The sequence below is a fragment of the Pongo pygmaeus genome, chromosome 13 (genome assembly GCF_028885625.2).
Source record: "Pongo pygmaeus isolate AG05252 chromosome 13, NHGRI_mPonPyg2-v2.0_pri, whole genome shotgun sequence".
NCBI lineage: Eukaryota > Metazoa > Chordata > Mammalia > Primates > Hominidae > Pongo > Pongo pygmaeus.
In genome coordinates, this window is record NC_072386.2 from 57,703,707 (window position 1) to 57,726,326 (window position 22,620).

The window sequence follows — 22,620 nt, forward strand, 5'->3', positions numbered from 1 at the left end:
TCAGAATTACCTTAATCACCCTAGATGAAAAACAAAGTCTAAAGGCTTTTATGATGCTGCCCATAACACTCATGAAAGGTTTCACTGTCTCCGCGGCAAGAGTAAATATAGTATGTAAACAAGTTTAATTGCTTAAGAGTTCAGCTCTCCAACAAGCATCAAAAACATTCTGAAGTTTATCCCTCTTTGGTTCATTTAGAGAAAATGACAGCAGAAATAAAGCTTAAAATCGTTAATATCACCCAAAGGATGTCATCAAATATTAATCCACACAACATTATCAAAATATGCAGATAAAAGGTGGGACAAACAAGCAAACATGGCACCATGCTAATCAGTAAACCAGTAATCATTTTCAAAAGTCATGGGGAGAAAAGTACTATTGTTTTTAGAACAAGGACACCAAATTTGGTGCTGCAGACATGAATGATAGAATGGAAATCGTTTAATAAATCTTCCAGTCTAAGTAACACAAATATTTCAAGTAAGAAAATACATTTCCTCCAATGTACTGGAGATCACGTATTTTACATTTTTGTGTAACTTAATCTTTCTCTGTTAGGTTTAAAAGGAAATCTAAAAATTTCCTCTATCCTTCATGGGCAGCATTATTTGTATGATTTAAATGTCTCAATTATAGAACTTGAGTGGCAAATGCCCTATAGAATGATAAGGGTGGGAGGGAACACAAGCGGCCATTACTCTACTCCTCTGCCCCCTAAGCGGGATTCAAAACCATTACCACAGCTAGCAAGGACATAAAAGGCTATCTCTAGATATTATGGAGAAATGTAATATCAGCAAGGAGATAATTGAGGAATAAAGGAGCTAACTAAATCAGTGTTTGACTGCATGGTTCTGGATAACAAAGGCATGTCCTTATAAGGCAAAGTGGCTTCATTAAGTATGGTCCTCCAGAGGAAGGCAGGTCCCCCCCTCCATTGTGCATTCAATATATGGGAGAGAATTTTGTGTTCATTCCTTTGACATGCTAATATAAGTATGTTTTCTGATATGTACTACTTAATAAATATAATAACTAATATTTATTGAATTATTATTATATATGCTACCAAAGTATTTCACTTGGAGGGAATATTTGGGATAAATGGAATTGATTTCTTTGAATTTAATGGTCCAGGGCAGATTTTACATCATGGGCACTATAGTCCCAGCAGCGCGCAAAGGACACACCCATGTCCTTTTGTAGTCAGTCCCCTTCCCCACTCCCAGACCCTGGTAACCATGGACCTGTTTTCCATCCCTGTAGCTTTATCTTTTCCAGAATATCAGATACATGGAATCATGCAGTTAACTTTTTTGTCTGGGTTCTTCTTCTTTTTTTTTTTTTTTTTTTTTTTAAAATGGAATCTCGCTTTGTTGCCCAGGCTGGAGTACAATGGCATGATCTCAGCTCACTGCAACCTCTGCCTCCCGGGTTCAAGCGATTCTCCTGCCTCAGCCTCCCCAGTAACTGGGACTACAGGCACGTGCCACCTGGCTAATTTTTGTAGTTTTAGTAGAGACGGGGTTTCACCATGTTGGTCAGGCTGGTCTGGAACTCCTGACCTCAAGTGAGCCACTTGCCTCAGCCTCCCAAAGTGCTGGGATTACAGGCATGAGCCACCACGCCCAGCCTTTGTCTGGCTTCTTTCACTTAGCATACTGTATCTGAGATTCATCCATGTTGTTGTATATATCAATTGTTTGTTCCATTTCACTGCTGAGTAGTATTCCATTGTATGGATTTACCAGAGTTTGTTTATCTACTGCCCAACTGAGTACAGTCTGGGTTTTTTTCCAGTTTTTGGCAATTACAAATAAAACTGCTATACAGGTTTGGCAATTACAAATAAAACTGCTAAACTGCTATATTTGCATGTAGGTTTTATGTAAATACTCAAGAGTGGGACTTATGGTTGTATGGTTAAGTGCATATTTAACTGGGATTTTATAACACATAAGGAAAGGAAACTTGGTGATAGGAAACCGTATTCAGAAAGTAGGTGTAATAGCTTCCAGATTAAAATAATAAAGAAAACTGGAGGAATTTAAATTTAATTTTAATAAATAATATCCAGCACTGGCAAGAATATGGGAACATGCCAATTTTGTGCCCAGTTGGTAATGGAATGAAATAGCACGACTTTTCTGGAGAAGAATTTGGCAGTATCTATCAGAGCACACCATGTGCACTGGCTTCATTTCTACCCTCAGAAATATTCACACACATGTGTAGGGGCAAATGTGCAGATATGTTTGTTTCAGTATTATTTGCAGTTATGAAAAATGGAGACAACCAAAATAGTCATTTAGTTTCAATAACTTATGACACATTCCTTCACCCTTTGAATACTAGGCAGCATTTCAGTAGAATGGGATATAGCTCTGACATGGACAGTTATTTTAAAGAAATGTTTGTAATATATAAATACATACATTAATACATATATCTTTATGTGAAAAATAAAAATAGACAAATATTTTTTGTGAGGGTATGAAAAGATCTGGAAGCTACACAGCTGGGCTTTACGCAGTGAAGAGTGAGTTAAGGGAAGGGTAGGATGCTGGTAAGTAGTGAGGCATGAGATTTGCCTTTTCCTTAATGCACCTCCATATTACTTGATTTCTTTCAAAACAATCATACATTATTTGGCACATAACCTATTAAAGGAGAGCTAAATAATCAATCAGTAATTAAGAAATGGCCAGCAACCCCTATTGCATCCTCCTCCGACTTTCTAGTAAACCACTTATGAAGACACAGAAAAACTGGAAACTCATCCAAATGAAGAGATAACTTAATGCCTGAATCTGGACAGAACCTCTGTGGATCAGATGGAGCTAGAAAGAGAAGGATGTACCAAACTTTGTCTCCCCAAAGGGGAACTCACTGAATAAAGATAAGAAGGTGTTGCACACTTTCCTGCCCACGAGTCACTGGTCAGTATCTATACAGAGATCTGAATTCTCCTTCTTCATAATAGTGGCTTATCTATGAAGGCATCACAGCTTCCATCTGGTTTCATTTATATGAATCACCACCTTCTCCTTGTCCTTTTCCTTCTACCATCATTCTAAAACAATACAGATACAATTCACAGAAAACAACAAGCTAAAAATGTACTATGTGAGGTTGGGAGATGAAGGGCATCTGGCAATAGTGTACTGGATTCTCCCCACAGATAAAATACGACAGAGGCACATAGAGACAGAATGATCCCTGGGAGGAGTGTGTGCCAGGAATTGTAGTTTTCATGGGCAGAGTGTTAGATTCAGAGTGCAAGAGAATGAGGCAAAGGGATAGAAAGAGATGCAACGTTTCTACAAGAAAGCTTGCCAGAATTTGACGAGTTCTGAAGTTGTACACTTCTCCCTGTCCACTAGGTGACCATTGAGAAGGGAACTGCTCCATTACACAGGGGTGCAGAGAACTGGGCCAATGGTAATCCCATCCCTAGAATGTTGCCAAACATAAAGTTAAAACAGATATTCCTTTCTTTTTTAGGGGAACAAGATGCAAAAACTTGCATAGAATAAATATATGGATAACCATTGCTTCTATAGAAAAGATAAAAACAAATGGAGACTCATAAAGGAACAGAAGCAACAGTCAAGTGGCTAATGGTCTGGATTAATGCTTTAATCCCATACTCTTAGAAAATAATAATAAGTTTGTGAATCAAATTTTAAGCATGATGCCAAAATTAAATATAAGGAAAAATATTAATATAGATTTAATGACAAAAATAATTCTGAATGTTGAAAATTAAAAACAACTTTAAAAGACAAAAGGCATACTGGGGAAGACATTTTTAATACATGATAGACAAGGGTTAATATCTTTAACAAATAAAGTGCTTATAAAAATAAATCAGACTAGACAAATACATTAATAGGGATGCACAAATTTCATGAATAAGCAGAGCACCAGGAAAAATAAAAAATGGCCAAGAAATATATAGAAGAAAGATGCCTAATCTAATAGTAAAAGAAAATGAAAATAAAAGACAACCTTTTAATAATTAAAATTGGAAATGTTGATAAATTATAACATCTAATATTCTTGAGTATTCATGCATGTAGTGTCAATAATCTTTTTTTTTTTTTTTGAGACAGAGTTTCACTCTTGTTGCCCAGGCTGGAGTGCAATGGCGCAATCTCGGCTCACCACAACCTTTGCCTTCCAGTATAGCTATTTTTAGAGCATCAAGTGATTCTCCTGCCTCAGCCTCCCAAGTTGCTGGGATTACAGACATGCACCACCATGCCCGGCTAATTTTGTATTTTTAGTAGAGATGGGGTTTCTCCATGTTGGTCAGGCTGGTCTTGAACTCCCAACCTGAGGTGATCCACCCGTCTTGGCCTCCCAAAGTGCTGGGATTACAGGCATGAGCCACCGTGCCCGGCCTATTTTTTTTTTTTTTTTTTTTTTTTGAGATAGGGTCTTCTTTTGTTGCCTGGGCTGGTGTGCAGTGGTGCAATCATCGCTCATTACAGCCTTGACCTCCTGGGCTCAAGTGATCCTCCTGTCTCAGCCTCCCGAGTAGCTAGGACTACAGGTGCATGTCATCACACCCAGTTAATTTTTTTAAAAATTTTTTTAGAGGTGGGGTCTCTGTATATTGCCCAGGCTGGTCTTGTACTCCTGGGTTCAAGTGATCCTCCTACCTCAACCTCCCAAAGTGCTGAGTGAGATTATAAATGTGAGCCACTGTGCCCAGCATAATGTTTGATCTAGTATTCCAAATCTTTAAATTTGTGCATATGCTTTGACATAGAAATTCCTCTTGTAGGAATTAATTCTAAAGAAAAAATCATAAATATGTACAAATTTTTAGCGAGAAGGATGTTTTTGCATTTTAAGCACAACACTGAAAAGTAAGGAATCACCTAAATATTAAAATTGGTTAAATAAATTTTGGTATAAATATATTATGCAATCATTAATAATTGTATTGAGGAAGCATATTTAATAGCAAAGGAAGAGAATCACTCTTTACAGTGAAAACTGAAAATGCACGTTACAAAAATGATATTATAATCTTATTTAGTTTTCATACAAACATATACCAAAAAACCCAACACTATTCAAAGGACAGACATGAAATGTTCATGATGATTATCTGTCTAGAGTGAAACTGAATGATTTGTGTTTCATAATTATTTCTAAAATTTCAATGAGTATTCCAAAAAGAGTCATTTTTTTTCTTTTACATTTGTGCAAGATCAAGAAAAATCACTACTCCAAGAAGCTTGCATTGCCATGAGAAATGAAAAAGTGGACAAGCCCGAAATAGAAAATAAATCTGAAAACCAAATGTATCAAAATGGACCTTTCTATTTGTTCCTTCTCAGATTTTTTTTAGATCTTTAATGTCCAGAAAGTACCTCTAATGATAGCATTTAAAAACTTGAGAACAACTTGTTCCGAAATCTTTTATTTATTATCAGCAAACCATAATTTTATTTGACTGCCCAGCAAACTTTGTTTTCCATTCATATTAGAACAGATGATGGATTGGCATCTAACTTTCTCTTAATAACTTTTAAAAATGAATGCTTTCTCTTTTTCTGCTGCTGAAAATGTGTGCATATTGACATTACTCCAGAAAACCTCAGCACAAACTCAATGGCACCCTTCCAGGAGCTAGATAAAACCCAATCCTCAAAGTCTTTCATCATTTACCCCACAGAATAGTAATTCTTACTGAGGTATAGGAGGAGTGAGGCTATCAGAATTTTAAACTACTAATGTCTTGTCAAAGGTTCTGTGATGTGTCTCTAGTGGGGTGTGCCCTAATCTGTAGACAGTCCACATCTCACTCCCCAACATGTACACCCATGCAGGTTGAGAATTTCAGTGTGCATAGATGTTTCTCATGAGAGAGTGCTGTCCAGGTCCATGGCATGGAGAGGAAAAGCTCAGGACAACGTCACAGAAGGTTTGATTAATCCAGGAGAGAAAGATCCCTTACTGGAAGGCCAGCAAGTAATTTATTTCTTGGTCATAAACTCAAATGCCACCTCTGAATCTGAGGCCAGGTTTCAATTCACTTAATTTTTTTCCCCCTAGGAATTCATCAGAATTAGAAGACAACAAAAAGGCTCTATTCCAGGTGCCCAAACTTTTGGTTTCCCTGGGCCATACTGGAAGAAGAATTATCTTAGGCCAAATATAAAATACACTAACACTAACAATAGCTAATGAGCTTAAAAAAAATCGCAAAACAAAACCTCATAATGTTTTAAGAAAGTTTATGAATTTGTGTTGGGCCACATTCAAAGTCATCCTGGGCTCCATGCTGCCCACGGGCTAGGGATTGGGCAAGCTTGCAGTCTATTCTTTATGTTTAAAATAGAACTTTCTTTCTCAGTAAGTTAATGGATAAATAAACAATGGTACAGCCATGCAATGAAAGATTATTCAGCAATAAAAAAAATGAGCTATCAAGCCACAAAAAGACATTGAAGAACAAGGTGGAATTATGGAGACAGTAAAAAACGAAAGTGGTTGCCAGGGAGGGAGGATGAACAGGTGGAACACAGAGGATTTTTAGGGCAGTGAAACGATTCTGTATGATACTGTAAAGGCATATACGTGTCATTACACATTTGTCAAAACCCATAGAATATACAACACAAAAAGTAAACATTAATGTAAACTATGGACTTTAGTTAATAACAACATATCCATACTGGCTCAGCCATTGTAACAAATGTAACACACTAAAGTGAGATGTTCATAATAGGGGGAACTGTGTGTGTGATTCGGAGTGGGGATAAGGAAGGAGTACATGAGAACTCTATTTTCCATGCAATTTTTCCGTAAGCCTAGAACTGTTCAAAGTATTAAGAAATATTTAAAAACTAACAATATAAAATTAATATTTATATACAAAAAGCGGAAAAAAAGTAACTTACTTCTGGTTCACGATTAGCCACTCACGGATGTAGGTCTGAACACAGTCCCTGACATGAGGGTCCAGTTCAACCCTAATGAGGTAGAAAATGAAATAAACACATGTTATTACTGGGTAAAACAACAAAACAATCCCATATCATGAGCAAGGAACATGACATGAATTTAAATCCTTATCAGGGAGAATGCTTAGGATGTTCTTGCCCAATCATTCCAAATGTCTGAAGTATTCCTGGGGCAATAAACATTTTTACTTTGATGAGACAAACATGTTGGCATTTTTTGCTTTGTGGGTTTTCTTTATTATACAGAATCATGTTAAATTATAACTATCCCCGAAGGCATTCTGACACAAGACAGGTAGAACTAGCTGTAATCGAATACAAAACAAGGAAAATAAGTATAAATACCTATCTCTGACAGGGTAATTTGGACGTATTTTTTATGCATGTGTAACCTTGTTAGGACACGCATGTTCTTCTTTTTGAAAGCCAGGAAAAAGAACGTTGTCTTATGCTTTGACGAAATTGCAAACACTGGCTTTTGTTGGTGATCATTAATTCAGTTGGTTCCTGTCATGTCTGCTTAAGGAATGCACCATGAGCAATACTCTTCAAGTGCTTCAGAGTCTTGAAATCAGAAATAATAATTGTAGCAAAGCTTTTTGCTATTGTTGCAAATGCATTAGTACCAGAAATAAACAGGCTTAAATGCTACAAGCCTTAATTTTCTCATCTGTGATAAGGAGGTAAGAACAGAGACATGCTGTTAGTATTAGATGAAATATTGTAAAGGTTACACATGTAGTCTCTGGGCCCTAACTGCCCAAATCCCAGCTTCATCCCTTATAGCTATGTGACCATGAGCCAGTCACTCAACCCTTCTGTGCCTCCGTTTCCTCTCCTTAAAGCCGTTAGAGTAGTAAGAGTGCCCCTTTTAGTAGACAGCTTTGATGAAGATTAAATCAGTTAGTGTGCAAAGTGCTTAGAAGACTGCCTTGCACATAGTAAGATGCATATATGATATTAATAGTTTACACTTAGGTAGCATTTACCGTGCATTATGCACTGAGGCAATCACTTTATATGTATTAATTCAGTTAATTCTCAAACAGCACCATAGGGTAGGCATTACTATTATTCTCACTTTGCAGAAAAATGAGACAGTAAGGATCTTGTTCCAAGTCACACAGCAAGTGGTGGAGCAGGGACCTGAATCCAGGCAGCTCAACTGTAGCGTTCATGTTTTTCACTACCACGCCATCACAGCTCAACATAAAGTTCTGGGCTAGGCACAAGGTGTTCAACAGGAGTCAGCTATTGTTTACTCTGGTGTGATGATGATACCTTCCTCTGCCTTAATTATACAGAAGACTTTTTGGCAACAACTGAAATAGTAGAGGTTGTCTTAAAGTCATCAGACAGGTATGTTACCTATAAATTCTTTTGACAAGGCAATAGTATACTAAAAAACTGATGCTAAGTAAAGAAATTATCTTCCTTATCAAATTTCAAAAAAAACAAAAACAAAAACTCCTCCTTCCTCTAAATTCATTGTACTGTTTTTTGTTTTTGTTTTGTAAGAAACAGGGTCTCACTATTTTACCCAGGCTGAACTCAAATTCCTGGGCTCAAGTGATCCTCTTGCCTCAGCCTCCCGAGTAGCTGGGACCACAGGAATGAGCTGGGGTGACTGGCTACTGTAAGCATTTTAAACAGCTTTTCCCAAGATTCTCACCATATTTGGAAACATCCATAAATTTTACATAAAGGAATAAATTAAATGATTCTTCACTAAAGATGAAAATAGTAGGTGTTAACTTACATTAAATTCATACCTGAATAAATGGACTGAAAATGGGGGAGTATGTTTCCCAAAAATGACAATGTTTTTGTTTCCTGGGAAGTGTGTATTTTTAAAACATCGGAGCTACACATATGGTCAGTTCTCCTATGTAAGTGAGAACTGTCTGAACAAGAGAGCAACAGTTCACAATAATACCACCCCATTATCATTCAACCTCCTTTAACTGTGATGAAATAAAATCCAAAATAGAACTAGAATATCTCAGAGTAAAGAGGGCAGGGGCTGTGTGTCAGGTTCTTCTTTCTGGGACCTTCTGGGGAAGACGAGAAGATGGAGCCTGTCCAGGAGGATATGAATCTTAATTTGGCTTTTAAAATAAATGTAAATAAAAGTTTATCCTAAACCTCCAAAGAGACATTATTTTTTTACATTTTGGAACCAACAGGAGTTTCATTTAGCTACAATTCCACAGTTAGTTTGATATGAAAAGCTAATGCCCATGCCTATAAACATACAGAATAGCCAACTATAGAAACTCAAGCCCTAATTAACTATTCACGTATTTATTCTACAGAGCTCTCCCCACTGTTTTAGCAATGCATGACACTTTCTTCAAAGGAGGGACTTTGACTTATTCATCTTTTTATCTCAGTACCCAGAACATAGTAGATGCTCAATAAATGTGGGTTTACCTTATGTTTGTAACTTGATCCAGTCTCATAACTGTAAGCAATTAAAATGCTTCTGGATGGAGGCATTTCAGTAATTATTATTAAAAATCTTGACATTTTTACAAATGGAGAAACCGAGGATTTGGGAGGTCATGTGACTCAGCCAAGGTCACTGAGCTGGCAGCCAGGTGGTCTGGCTCCAGAGCCTGCACTTTTAACCTCCTCTTGAGCATTTCATTTGGTTCCCCTGCATCCCTTGCACTGGCTTAGTCTCCACATAGCTTTTCAAAAGCTCTAGCCAAACTAATTTAAAAACTATCTATACTTAGGTGATGATATCATATAGCTGTCCCCCACATTTAAATGGATTGAGTAATTTTATTTTATTTTTAAGTTCAGATCGAGGGCATCTCCCCCACTCACTTATTGAAAATCATGACAATCCCAATCACATCTACATTTTAGAAAACTATTTACCCTTCCTCTGGCAAAGAGGGCTGCAAAGTCCTACATTCCTTTGGCGTGAACACCACATCCAAGTCGTCATCAGTGAAGTCCCCAAGCTCCTGGGCAAGCTGCACATCCAGGCTGTTCAGGTGTGTCATCAGAAGTCCTTCAAAGTCCCCTGGCTCCACAGGGTCATAAAACTGAGGCTGGAGGGGCAGGGAAAAGGAAAAGGAGGTTCTCACCCAGTTTTCTGGTAAAAGCACAAAGGCAATAGTAGATGTTTGCCTTCCTTTCCTTTGACTTAGTAAGTACTTCGCTCCTGGCATAAAACAGAGCGACTCTTTGGAGGAGCTGTCAAACACAGAAGTAGTGATATGGAAAAAAATGCAGCACAGAAAGTCACGTCATAACACGATGAGCAATTAAAATCACACCCTAAGGCAGAATTTTTCTCTCCTTAATTGCAACTTGATGAGGAATCCTGAGGAGATCCAAAATGAGATCACAAAGCTTCGCTGAATTTTTATAATTTCTCCCGCAAAAGCTCTCCGAGGCCATGTTTTGTTTACCCAAATACAGTGAACTAGGGAATGGAGACAATTTTCCAGAAATCCAGGCAAACTCAACACTCCTTGGCTGAGTATTTAGGCACAGTGTTTCTTTTGGCCTAAGTTATGCTATACATTGGTTCTCGAAAGCACTTCATATATAATCATAGCTGACAGTGAACACCGAGTGTTTCGGTGGCTGAAACAATCCAGGGCAGTGATTTCTAAACGTCACCGGGGTGACTGGTGCTGGTCTGGAAGAAATTTCCACTGGACTGCAGCTACGCAAGCAAACTCAGGGCAATCTGCTGAGTTTTCATATAGCTAAATTTACTCACTTGGAAATAAGTGTTCTTTGCTCTTCAATTTTACCTTCCACAGTTGGAAAGAGGGGGAATGAAAGAAATAATAGAAATTGATGGTAATTATAAAAATAGTTCTTATAATTGATAAAATTAAAAGTTGGCAACTTTTGTCAGTCCTCAATTAAAATATATTTTCTTTTCTGTGAAATCCAAAGACTTAGGAATGACCACCCTAAGAAAGTAAAAGAATCACTTAGATCAAGTAGATTTGTGTCATAATAATAGCAGCTCTATGAAGTGTTCATTTATGGCAGAGTCTTTGGAGTCATCAGCCCAAGGCGGGCTGGGGGTGGTGGGGAAGTTACTGTTTTTCTCTATCTCTACCCTCCAGTGGACCAACAAAACAAATATCTTGGATTCTTTACTTGCACTGCCTTGATGGGAGACAAGGGCAGATCCAAGGGAAGTACTAACGAAACCGGTTTTTCATCCCTTTGAAATCATATACCAGTAAGGGCTTCAAGTCGGAGAGGAGAGACAAAGTGCTGTTGAAGAGGCAAGAGGAAATAAGATCAGAGAATGGAGATGTGGCATGCCTCGTCCCCTCCCCACTCTTGCTGTCCCTGATGACGGAGGAGACATGAGTGACGTAAGTTAGGGAGTGAGGATGAAGCTGCAAATTAGGCAAAATATGCCCTACTTCCTGTCTGGGATTTTTTTTTAACTTTTAGGTTTGGGGGTACATGTGAAGGTTTGTTACATAGCTAAACTCATGTCATGGGGGTTTGTTGTACAATTATTTTATCACCCAGGTATTAAGCCCAGGACCACATAGTTATCTTTTCTGCTCCTCTCCCTCTTCCCACCCTTCACCCTCAAGTAGACCACAGTGTCTGTTGTTCTTTTCTTTGTGTTGGTAAGTTCTCATCATTTAGCTGCCACTTATAAGTGAGAACATGCAGCATTTGGTTTTCTATTTCTGCGTTAGTTTGCAAAGGATAATAGCCTCCAGTTCCATCCATGTTCCCACAAAAGGCATGATCTCATTACTTTTATGGCTGCATAGTATTCCATGGTGTATATGTACCACATTTTCTGCATCCAATCTGTCATTGATGGGCATTTAAGTTGATTCCATGACTTTGCTATTGTAAATAGTGTTGCAATAAACATTCACATGCATGTGTCTTTATGGTAGAATGATTTATATTCCTCTGGCTATATACCGAGTAATGAGATTGCTGACTTACATTATCCTGTGCTATGGCAAAGGAGGGTAGAAGAGAAGGTGACAGGACAACCTCAGTAGCTGAGAGCAAAGCATTCCCCTCGTTTCCTAGTTTCCAGGTGCTATGAGAAGGGACAGAGTTGGTTCCCTTGGTTCTGACTGGGGACCTGAAGGTCAGCTGAAGAGAGGACTATAGTCCTTACAAGGGTCCCTCTCAAAATGAAACAACAGGAATCATGAGGGGCTAAAGGAGCCAGAGATCAGCCTGTGCAGGAGCCAGATGAGGACTAAGTTTGCATTAGGACACTGGTGAACTCTGCCAGAGGAAACAACAGACACCATCTATGCACAAGACAAATGCATCTGCCAATCTGCCACAGACACCTCCATAGGACCAATCCCACAGGATAAAGAGGACTCTCCCACCCCACCCAACCACCACATGGAATACAGAGTTTAGAGTCAGGATTGAATGACTTCTATAGGAAATTATGAAACTGCATTTTTTCCAGCCCCAACCTCATTACTATAAACTTTATACCCATTTAAGTAATAATTATTGAGCATTACTATGTGCAAAGAAATTGGACTAGGATTGTCTCACTCAATCCTCCCTATAACCCTGTGAGGTATGCATTCTTACTGCAAATTGAGTTCAATTGGTGTTTCAGAGTTTTGAATTTTTCGTATCATGTCATATTTACATATACAAAATGAGACATCCAGGGGATGGAACCCAACTGTAAACATTAAATTCATTTATGTTTCATATACACCTTATACACATAGCCTGAAGGTAATTTTATACAATATTTTTAATATTGTATAAATATGTGCCTGAAGAATTCTATTCAGTCATAACAAAGAATGAAATCATGTCTCTTGCAGCAACATGGATGGAACTGGAGGCCATTATCTTAAGTGAAAAAACTCAGAAATGAAAGACAGATAGCACATGTTTTCATTTAGAAGTGGAAGCTAAATAATGTGTACACATGGACATAGAATGCTAGACATGAAAGGCTTGGAGAGGTGGGAAGGTGGGAGGGGGTGAGGGATGCTAGATTACTTAATGAATACAATGGACGCTATTTGGGTGATGGAGACACTAAAAGTCCAGACTTTACCACTATGCAGTATATTCATGTAGCAAAACTGCACTTGTACCACTTATACAAATAAAAAAAAGTATTGTGTGTATGAAACAATGTTTTGACTGTGGCCCATCACATGAGGTCAGATGTGGAACTTTCCACTTGTGGCGTCATGGAGGCACAAAAAAATTTCAGATTTTGGAGCATTTTGAATTTTGCATTTTCGGACTAGGGATGCTCAGCCTGTATGCTCATTTTACAGATGAAGAAAGCGAGGCTAGAGATTTAATAATTTTCCCATGATTACACAGCTAGGGACTGGCCCATCTGGAATTCAAACCAAGGCAGGCTCATGTTCTTAACCGCTATAATTTTGATTGTTTTCTTTTGCAGGCCTTTCAAGAAATCTGTATATTTTGAAATAATCAAAACACCAGGCAATAGTAAGTGTGTTTGGAAGTGAGTCAAATAATATATTCACCATGACCCACACATTCCACTCTGAGCTTCTCATAAGATTGGCTGCTCAGAGTAATAATAGTAAGAAATAAAAGTGATAATAAATGTAAACTTATTATGAAGAATATCAATTACTCAAGGAGAGGCAATGGAAATATACACTTCAAAATTATACTGAAGCATAGTTTGAAGCAAGGTGACATGAGCCGTAAAACTAGTGAGTAGAAGTCTCATGGAGATATGACATTTGTGTGCAATCATCAGTGAGAAAAAATTTCACTTCCTGCCAGAGAATAATACTTGTCATGTTGGATAGGCACGGTGGCTCACACCTGTAGTCCTAGCACTTCGGGAGGCCAATGCAGGAGGATTGCTTGAGCCAGGAGTATGAGACCAGCCTGGGCAAAAAAGTGAGACTCTGTCTTTACAATTTTTTTTTTTTTAAAGTTAGATGGCTGTGGTGGTACACCACCTATACTCCTGGCTACTCCAAAGGCTGAGGTGGGAGAAACACTGAGCCCAGGAGTTCAAGGCTGCAGTGAGCTATGATCACATCAGTGCACTCCAGCCTGAGTGACAGGAAGACCCTGTCTCTAGAAAACCAAAAAAACAAAACAAAACAAAAAACCAAACTTGTCATGTCCCTGAAATTCAAAGCCACAAATGATGAAAAACCTGGCTGATAACGACCCCTGTTACCTACAGGAGAGACTATCCAGGGAGAAAATGACGGCTGATTTCCTCACTCAGCAATGATGTTCTGAGTATCTACTGGGTAGGGCATACTGAGCTCCTGAGTTGGCCATTGGGGATACAGAGGATCACAGGCAGTTGTTCTCATGGAGTTGCACTCTAATAAACCATGAGGTGGTGAAATGTGCAACTTTCTCACACATAAATAATGCCATTATTTGGTGGGGGGAATTTGATAAAGAACATACATCATCATTAAGCACTGTGTGGCAATGTACCAAGGGCAACATACCCAGTTGATGATAAAGTCATAAACTCTCGAGGTCTGAATCTATTCCAGTACTGAAGAGCTGGTAAGCACAAACAGCAATGATAGCATTATTGAGTATGGTTCTAGCACTACACCCAAGTTGACATTTAATAGTTTGTCTCCCCTACTCTTTCTACACTGAAACTAAAGTGGGAGGAAATTGGTCATTCCAAATGTGGTGTAAACTAGTCTTGCCCTTGGCAAGTGGGTGGAGACCCTAACTACTGTTAACTAGGCCTCCTAGCAGTTGTTCCTCTTGCAAATTCAAGTAATAACCAGGAACCAAAAAAGATTTCTGTTCTCTAAACTATCAGGAGTCTTAATCTCAGGAGTAGGCTTTACTATGAGGCAGTCAAAACACACACAAGCACACAAACATATATACATACATCTAGTGGTAAGCCAAAGAAGAAAAAAAATATTGGAGAGAGTTACAGTGGCATTGCATTTCAGTAGGGATGCAGTTTAGAAACAGGGTCGGGTAGGGAATGAGGAATTTCCTAAGATCAGTTCAAGGCAAGACTTGGATCCCTGGAAGCTCAAAAGCCAAACATGAAAATTAACTGTTTTGCTTTCTCTGCTGTTGTGCTATATGTGGTCTCCTAGTCAGTGGAGACCAAAGACTAGTTTAAATGAACATCAAAGTAATTTCAAGAAGGTCACCTTTATGTCATGATTTTTCAGAGTATGCATATCATTCGTTATATGTAATAACATAAGAAAAAATCAAAAATTAAAAACCAAAACAACTTTTTTTTTTTTTGAGACAGAGTCTCACTCCATTGCTGGAGTGCAGTGGCGGGATCTTGGCTGACTGCAACCTCCACCTCCTGGGTTCAAGAAATTCTTGTGCCTCAGCCTCCTGAATAGCTGGGATTACAGGCATGCGCCACCACGCCTGGCTAATTACTGTAATTTTAGTGGAGACGGGGTTCCACCACGTTGGCCTGGCTGGTGTCAAACTCCTGGCCTCAAGTGATCCACTCACCTCGGCCTCCCTAAGTATTGGGATTACAGGCGTGAGCCACCGTGCCCAACCCCTTTTGAAAAATAAGACAAAAATACTTAAGACTGCAAATGCAAATGTTCCTAAACCAGGCTTTACCTTTTGTGATGGCTTCATGATGTGTCAACTTGGCTAGGCTGAACTACATTTCCTTGAATTCCTTTCCAGCATGTTTTCAGACACGGTGAGCTACAAGAGAGTTCTCCTGCAAGAGCTGGAGGACAGAAGGGAGACTGCAGCCATTTTGTAGCATACACACACCTTTTTTCAGTTACATAATCAGTCATTTAGGTGCTTCTGTGAAGGGAATATTGCCAGTGTAATTAAAGTCCCTAAACAGGTGACTTTAAGTTAATCAAAGGAGAGATTACCCTGGGTGGGCCTGACTTAGCCAGTTGGAAGCCTTTTCTAAGAAGGTAGAGGCTCTCTGGCAGTTCAGACTCCAGGCTTCAGCTTGTGCCCAAAGGGGCTCGGTCTGTTTGGAATATTTCCTTCCTGGCCATCTGCCCTGTGACAGACTTTTAAGCTTGTGGAGCCACACAGCAGCAGTAGGCAAGCCAATACTTTCATACACATCCATATGGATTTCCTACAGGTTCTGTTTCTCTGATTGAACCTGACTGATACACCTCCTTTCATTCATTCAACAAATACTACTGCGGTCCTACAGCAATCAGACACTAGGTTAAAGAAACAGTCACTTCCCTCAAGCAATTTTCAATACTTCTCTAGTGAAGGCTTATTATGCAGTCTTTCTTTTTAGTTATTTTTTTCAGACTTCTGGTCAGTAGACTAGAAACACACAAAAAATAATTAGAAATATCACCAAAGCTTAAATTATCCACAACCAAATATACATTTTTAAAATTAAGCAAGTTTGAGATTTCCCTTGCCCTCTAACACATGTCAAAGGCTATTTCACCTGACAAAGGGTAGGATTCAATTTGTTCTGAAATTGAAAATTCCTATAACCCCAGAACCGTATCTGTTGAAAATTAATCTACATAGCTCCTAACACAGTGTAGTATACAGATAGCATACTGATAGCTGACTCAAACCACAAATCTAAACAATATTTCACAAATAGGATAGTGAAAACAGAGAGGTTAAATGACTTGCCCCAAGTCACATGTGCAGTCACACAGGACCTGGCTGCCTCGTTACAGCATCGGGGAGGCTTCATGCCACTCCTGGTGGGGATGGGGAAGAGGCATGATGTCTCCAGGTGGCGCACCTGTATCCTCATGCATGTTTATCTACCTTTTGGAGAGTGGTCCTCACATTTACTTGGCTGTTCACAACAGACAAGCCTTGTCAAAGTCACCTAAGACTCCATGATGCCAAATTCAATGGTTTTTGCTCAGTCCTGGTTTATTGGACACAGTTGTTCACTCTCTCCCTCTTGACATACTTTCTTCCCATGGAAGGCAACCAATTGTCTCAGGGTGTCCCAGTCTCTTAAAGTCTCACGTACTGAGAAAATTCTCAGTACCAGGCAAATTGTGACAGTTGGTTACTCTGTCTCACAGATACCACTTTTACTAGGTTTTCCTCCTACTATGCAGTGCCCTGGAGTTCAATTCTAAATCTCTTCTCAATCTGCATTCAATCTCAAATGATCTCATTCACTCCCATGGCTTTAAATATACATTTTTAAAATTACAAGTTTATATCTGCAGCCTCAACTTCTGCCATAAATTCCAGGTTGACTTTTCCAATTACACCTCAACATCACTACCTGGTAATTTAACAGACCTCTCAAACACAATGAGTTCAAAACTAACTCTTAACTTTCCTGGCAATCTGCTCTTCCCATACCTTCCATACCTCCACACCTCTGCAAGTGGCAATTCCAGTCCACCAATTGCCCAGGTGGAAAACATTAAAGTCAATCTTTCTTCTTCTCTTTCTCTTACACTCCACATATCATCCATCAGAAAATCCTATCCACTTTGCTTCTGAAATATATCCAAAATACTTCTCACCTTCTCTTCTGCCACCACCCTAGTCCAAAGCACCACCATTGCTTTCCTGAGTTACCGTGACATCTTCCTAATTGCCCTCCCTCGTCCAGTCTATTTTCCACACTGCAGCCAGAGTGATCCTCATAAAAAGTCAAATGGTTCCACGCCTAATCTCAATGCTCACAGCAGCTTCCTGTCTTAGAGTAGGAGCCAATGTTCTACAGTCTCTGAGGCCTGTGACCCAGCCCTGCTTTCTCTATGACTGCATTTCCTACTGCCCACTCTGTTCAGGCCTCATTCTGCTTCCTTGCTGTTTCTGGAGCATGTCAGTTATTGAAGTCTTGGGGACTTTGCACTTACTGTTCCTTCTGATTGGAATATTTTTCCTTCAGATATCCGTCAAGTTCATTCAGAATTCTGCCCAAGTGTCTCCTTTCTAGATAGAGGCCTTCACAGATGATCCAATCTAAAAGCATCTCTTCCGGGTCACGATTTCATTCTTCAAAGCCCTCAATATTCCCTGATACAATCGACATTTTCTATTTGTCTGTGTCTGTCCCTCATTCTGAAAGGCAAACTCTATGAGGATAGGCCCTCTATTGTATTCACTGTTGTATCTTCAATCTCACTGCTGTGCCAGCAGTTCCTGACACAGAGACCCAATACATATTTCTCAAATGAATGAGTAAGCTCTCTAGTATCTTTAAACGAAGCTGAAGGCAGTAAAGTTCTTCTAGCTTCTGTGATATCAAAGTTCTGTACTTTATGGACTAAACACTTTCCTGCTTCCACCAACAACAATCTACCACTGATGCCACTAAGAGGGAGATGCTGACATGCCACCATGGGCATCACTCTAGTTTCACCAAGGCTGAGTTGATTCCTCTGCTGCACAATGACAAGAAAGAAATGCCTGCTCTGTGTGCAGAATGCCTGCCACTCTTTTATTTTATCTTCCATTGCGAATTTGCATGAAAACTATCGTGAGATCTTCATTTTCCACCATGCCACTTCCAGTGCAATCAATGAAACCTAAGAATAGCCCAGCTCCTTGAAAGATGAAGTGCAAAAGAAGAATAGAATCAGAAGAATAAAAGAGGACCATATTTATCAGGCAATTAACCATTTAAGTCATCATGAGCTGTAAAATAAAAAAGGTTGCTTTATTGCACAGAAGCCTGTACACATAACAAAAATAAATGCCTTCTAAGCTATGAGACTTTTTTTAAAAATAAATGTTACATATACAAACATGCCATGTAACCATGGTGTTTGGTACATATCCAGGATGTGGCTTTTTACATCCTTTTCTTCAGTCAGAGCCGTTATGGTCCAGCTAATTCATTCCATTTCACTTCAAAACTTCTCTATTCTCACTTTTAAAAACAGGATTTTTCCCTCCATAAAATATGTAGCTTAAGGTTATTAACCACCTATACAAAGTCTCCAATCCTCCTTACCTCCTTAGGGCATAGATCCTAACTCTTTCTTCTCTTGTCCCCTCCCCTCCCCTCCCCTCCTTTCCTCTGAGACAGGGTCTCCTAACTCTTCTCTTGCATGTTACTCTTCTTTTCTATGTCTTCTCTTCTTTTCTCTTCTTTTCTATTCTCTTCTCTTGTCTTCTCTCTCTTTCTCTTCTCCTCTCTTCTCTTTTCTTTTCTGAGACAGGGTCTCACTCTGTTGCCCAGGCTAGAGTACTGTGGCTCAATCATGGCTCACTGCAGCCTCCAACTCCTGAGTTCAAGTGATCCTTCTGCCTCAGCCTCCCAAGTAGCTGGGACTAAAGGCATGTGCCACCATGCCTGGCTAATTTTTTTTTTTTTAACTTTGTTGTAGAGATGAGTTCTCACTATGTTGCCTAGGCTGGCCTCGAACTCTTGGCTTCAAGTTATCCTCCTGCCTCTGCCTCCCACACTGCTGGGATTACATACAGCCATGAGCCATTGTGCCTGGCTTCTACTTTGAACAATCAGAAAATAGGCCAGGTGTAATGACTCATGCCTGTAATCCCAGCACTTTGGGGGGCCAAGGCAGGCAGATCACTGAAGCTCAGGAGTTCAAGACCAGACTGGACAACATGGAGAAACTCTGTCTCTAAAAAAAAAATACAAAAATTAGCCAGGCGCAATGGTGTACCTGTGGTCCCAGTTACTTGGGAGGCTGAGGCAGGAGAATCGCTTGAGCCTGGGAGGCGGAGGTTGTAGTGAGCCAAGACTGTACCACTACACTCCTGCCTGGGTGACAGAGCAAGGCCCTGTCTCTAAATAAATAAATAAATAAATAAATAAATAAATAAATGAAAAGACAATAGTATATTACAGTTTCATTTTAACAGAGGTACTGATTATAGACTTGTTTGCCTAAATAGGTGGCTGGCACCAGAGGGTCTCTGGTTAATCTATTCACACAGCTGTGGCAATAGAGAATGCCAAAGCCAATGAGTGAGTCTACACACAGGGTTATTTACTAGCCACAGCTGCCTTCTAGCCCTGGTCACAAAGGATTTTGGTAGGAGTGTCAAATAGACCTGGGACAAGTTTATCATCACATCTAGAAAACCAACTTCAAATGATGGATCCCCTTCATACTAAAATATGCAAAATTCAAAAATATTTTATCTACTTAGAAAATGTTTATACACACAGTCATCAGACCTGATATTTATAGAGTTTTTTAAAATCCCAATAAAACAAAAAGAAAAATCAACATCAAACACACACCCTTCCTCTCATCTGATTTATCAGATTTATGACAGAAGCCACTGTATTTTCTAAGGATATATCTGTAGGGTTAGTAAGTGGTCTTTGCTTCCTATACCTTCTGAAATTCAAAGCACACAGGGCAAAATAAGTGTTACCTTTCTCTATATTTTTCCCCCTATTTGGAATACTTCTACCTTTAAAGTTCTTTAAATGGGCCGAGCACAGTGGCTCAAGCCTGTAATCCCAGCACTTTGGGAGACCGAGGCGGGTGGATCACCTGAGGTCAGAAGTTTGAGACCAGCCTGGCCAACATGGCGAAACCCCGTCTTTACTAAAAATACAAAAATTAGCCAGGCATGGCGGCGGGTGCCTGTAATCCAGCTACTCAGGATGCTAAGTCAGGAGAATCACTTGAACCCAGGAGGCAGAGGTTGCAGAGAGCCGAAATCACACCTCTGCATTCTAGCCTGGGTGACAGAGGGAGATTCCGTTTAAAAAAAAAAAAAACAATAAAACTAGGCTGGGCCCGGTGGCTCATGCCTGTAATCCCAGCACTTTGGGAGGCCGATGTGGGTGGATTGCTTGAGGTCAGGAGTTCGTGACCAGCCTGGGCAACATGGTAAAACACTGTCTCTACTAAAAATACAAAAATTAGCCAGTTGTGGTGGTGCACGCCTGTATTCCTAGTTACTAGGGAGGCTGAGGCAGGAGAATAGCTTGGACCTGGAAGGCAGGAGTCGCAGTGAGCCAAGATTGCGCCACTGCACTCCAGCCTGGGCGACAGAGCGAGACTCCATCTCAAAAAATACATTAAAAATTTAAATAAATAAATAACAAAGTTCTTCAAATGATTCTTAACCTGGGCTTCAAGTTAAAGTCCCCAGGGAACTTTAAAATACTGATGCTTGGTCCCCACCCCCAGGAATTCTGATTGAATTGTCCCTAGATAATTTTAATGTCCAGTCAGGGCTGAGAACCCTTACTCTAAGTCTTCTCAGCCTTCTCAATCAAGCCTTTGCCTCCTATTACATCATGTATCCTTTTCTCTTCTAAACACCTGCCACTTTTGAAGCCAGTAAACTCTATATTACCTGTTCTCCCAAACGGATCATAAAGCCCTTCAGAGCTGAAGTCACCTTTTATTCATCATCTTCTTTTAATCTCCCACAGTGTCTCCACAGTGCCAAATCATAAGAGAGCAATATTAGCCAATATATACAAAGGACCTATTATATAATTCTATATGCCCTAGCAGGGACAGCATTATTATGCCAATTTTACAAATGAAGAAACTGAAGTCTTCAGAGAGATTAAGTGGCTTGTCACAAATTACATGACTAATAAATGACAACTGTACTTCATCCCAGATGCACCTGACTCCAAGCTCTTCACTCTTGCAAAACAGCAGCAACAACAAAGACGTGTAAATGATTAGGTTCTAAAGAACTTGACATCAATTAAATGCTCTTTAAAATTAAACAACCATGTGTATCGGCAAGTGGAGCACTGAAATGGTAGTTGTAAAAATAAAGGTAAGAGAAACGAAGGTCAGAACACACTTGGTCTTATTTTCCAATTAGCCAAAATAATGCAATGAAAACCTACGGCTTCTCATTTTAAGGAAAGTTTTCTAAAACAGCTTTAGGTTGAGAGTCTTTAGATGATAAAACTACTCCTTTGCCTTCCTAGAAATGAATCTTACCGAAATGTTCCATTATGTTTCCATGAAAAGAAATATTTTTTTTAAAGGTAAAAGGAAATCACTATGTAAGTTGATGATTTCTTTTGGGGAACCTTCATTTGGGACGATGACTCAAGGGGAAGAACAGCCACTTCATTCTGAGATTACAACACGATACCAGGTAAACATTATGGAGATGGGATTTCCTAAGCAGACTATTCATCTAAAAAAAAAAAAAAAAAAGAAAAGAAAGAAAAGAAAAAAAAAGAATTCGATCCTCTGGGCTTCCACATGCCTCCGTTCTCCAGGTAGAAGGAACAAGGGCCATATACTGAAGTTGAAGTCAAGAGATGGGAAAAGAGATTCAGAAAAGTAAAGCGGAATAACCGGGAGTAATATATTTTAAAGGATATTCACGTGCAAATAGAACCAAGACTAAATGATGACAGGTAGGAACACGTGATTCTTGCATATTTTAACAATTTTACTTATTGTTGCTAGTTTCTTGATATCTTCTCTTAGAAAATGGACAGCTAAGCCACATGTTAACTTCACTACCCAGCTAATGTGGTAATTCATCAAAATTCACTTTCATCAAAACTTACTGAGGAGGCAGCAAACTACCAAACGAATGCTTACAAATATTAAGCATTATTTTCCTTTGTAACTTTACATAAAATAATTTCTCCTGAAAGAAAATGTAAGGCTGTGGCATTAAAGTAAAAGCTGGTGGCCGGGCACCGTGGCTCATGCTTGTAATCCCAGCACCTTTTTGGGAGGCCGA

At 39.3% G+C, this 22,620-nt stretch overlaps 1 protein-coding gene across 6 annotated transcripts in view; it reads right to left on the reverse strand.

Moving 5' to 3' along the window:
• The window catches only part of DOCK8 (dedicator of cytokinesis 8), a 247,673-nt gene that overhangs the window by 165,265 nt on the left and 59,788 nt on the right, over positions 1-22,620 (reverse strand). For 5 of the 6 annotated variants that reach the window (XM_054499987.2, XM_063649580.1, XM_054499990.2 and 2 more), the window contains 2 exons: positions 9,877-10,052; positions 6,925-6,996 (listed from right to left, as the gene is read on the reverse strand). In XM_054499987.2, coding sequence (XP_054355962.1) covers positions 6,925-6,996; positions 9,877-10,052 — 248 coding nt within the window. Of the gene's footprint in view, positions 1-6,924; positions 6,997-9,876; positions 10,053-15,588; positions 15,865-22,620 lie in introns of those variants that run through there. The other variant, XM_054499988.2, reaches the window with a different exon arrangement.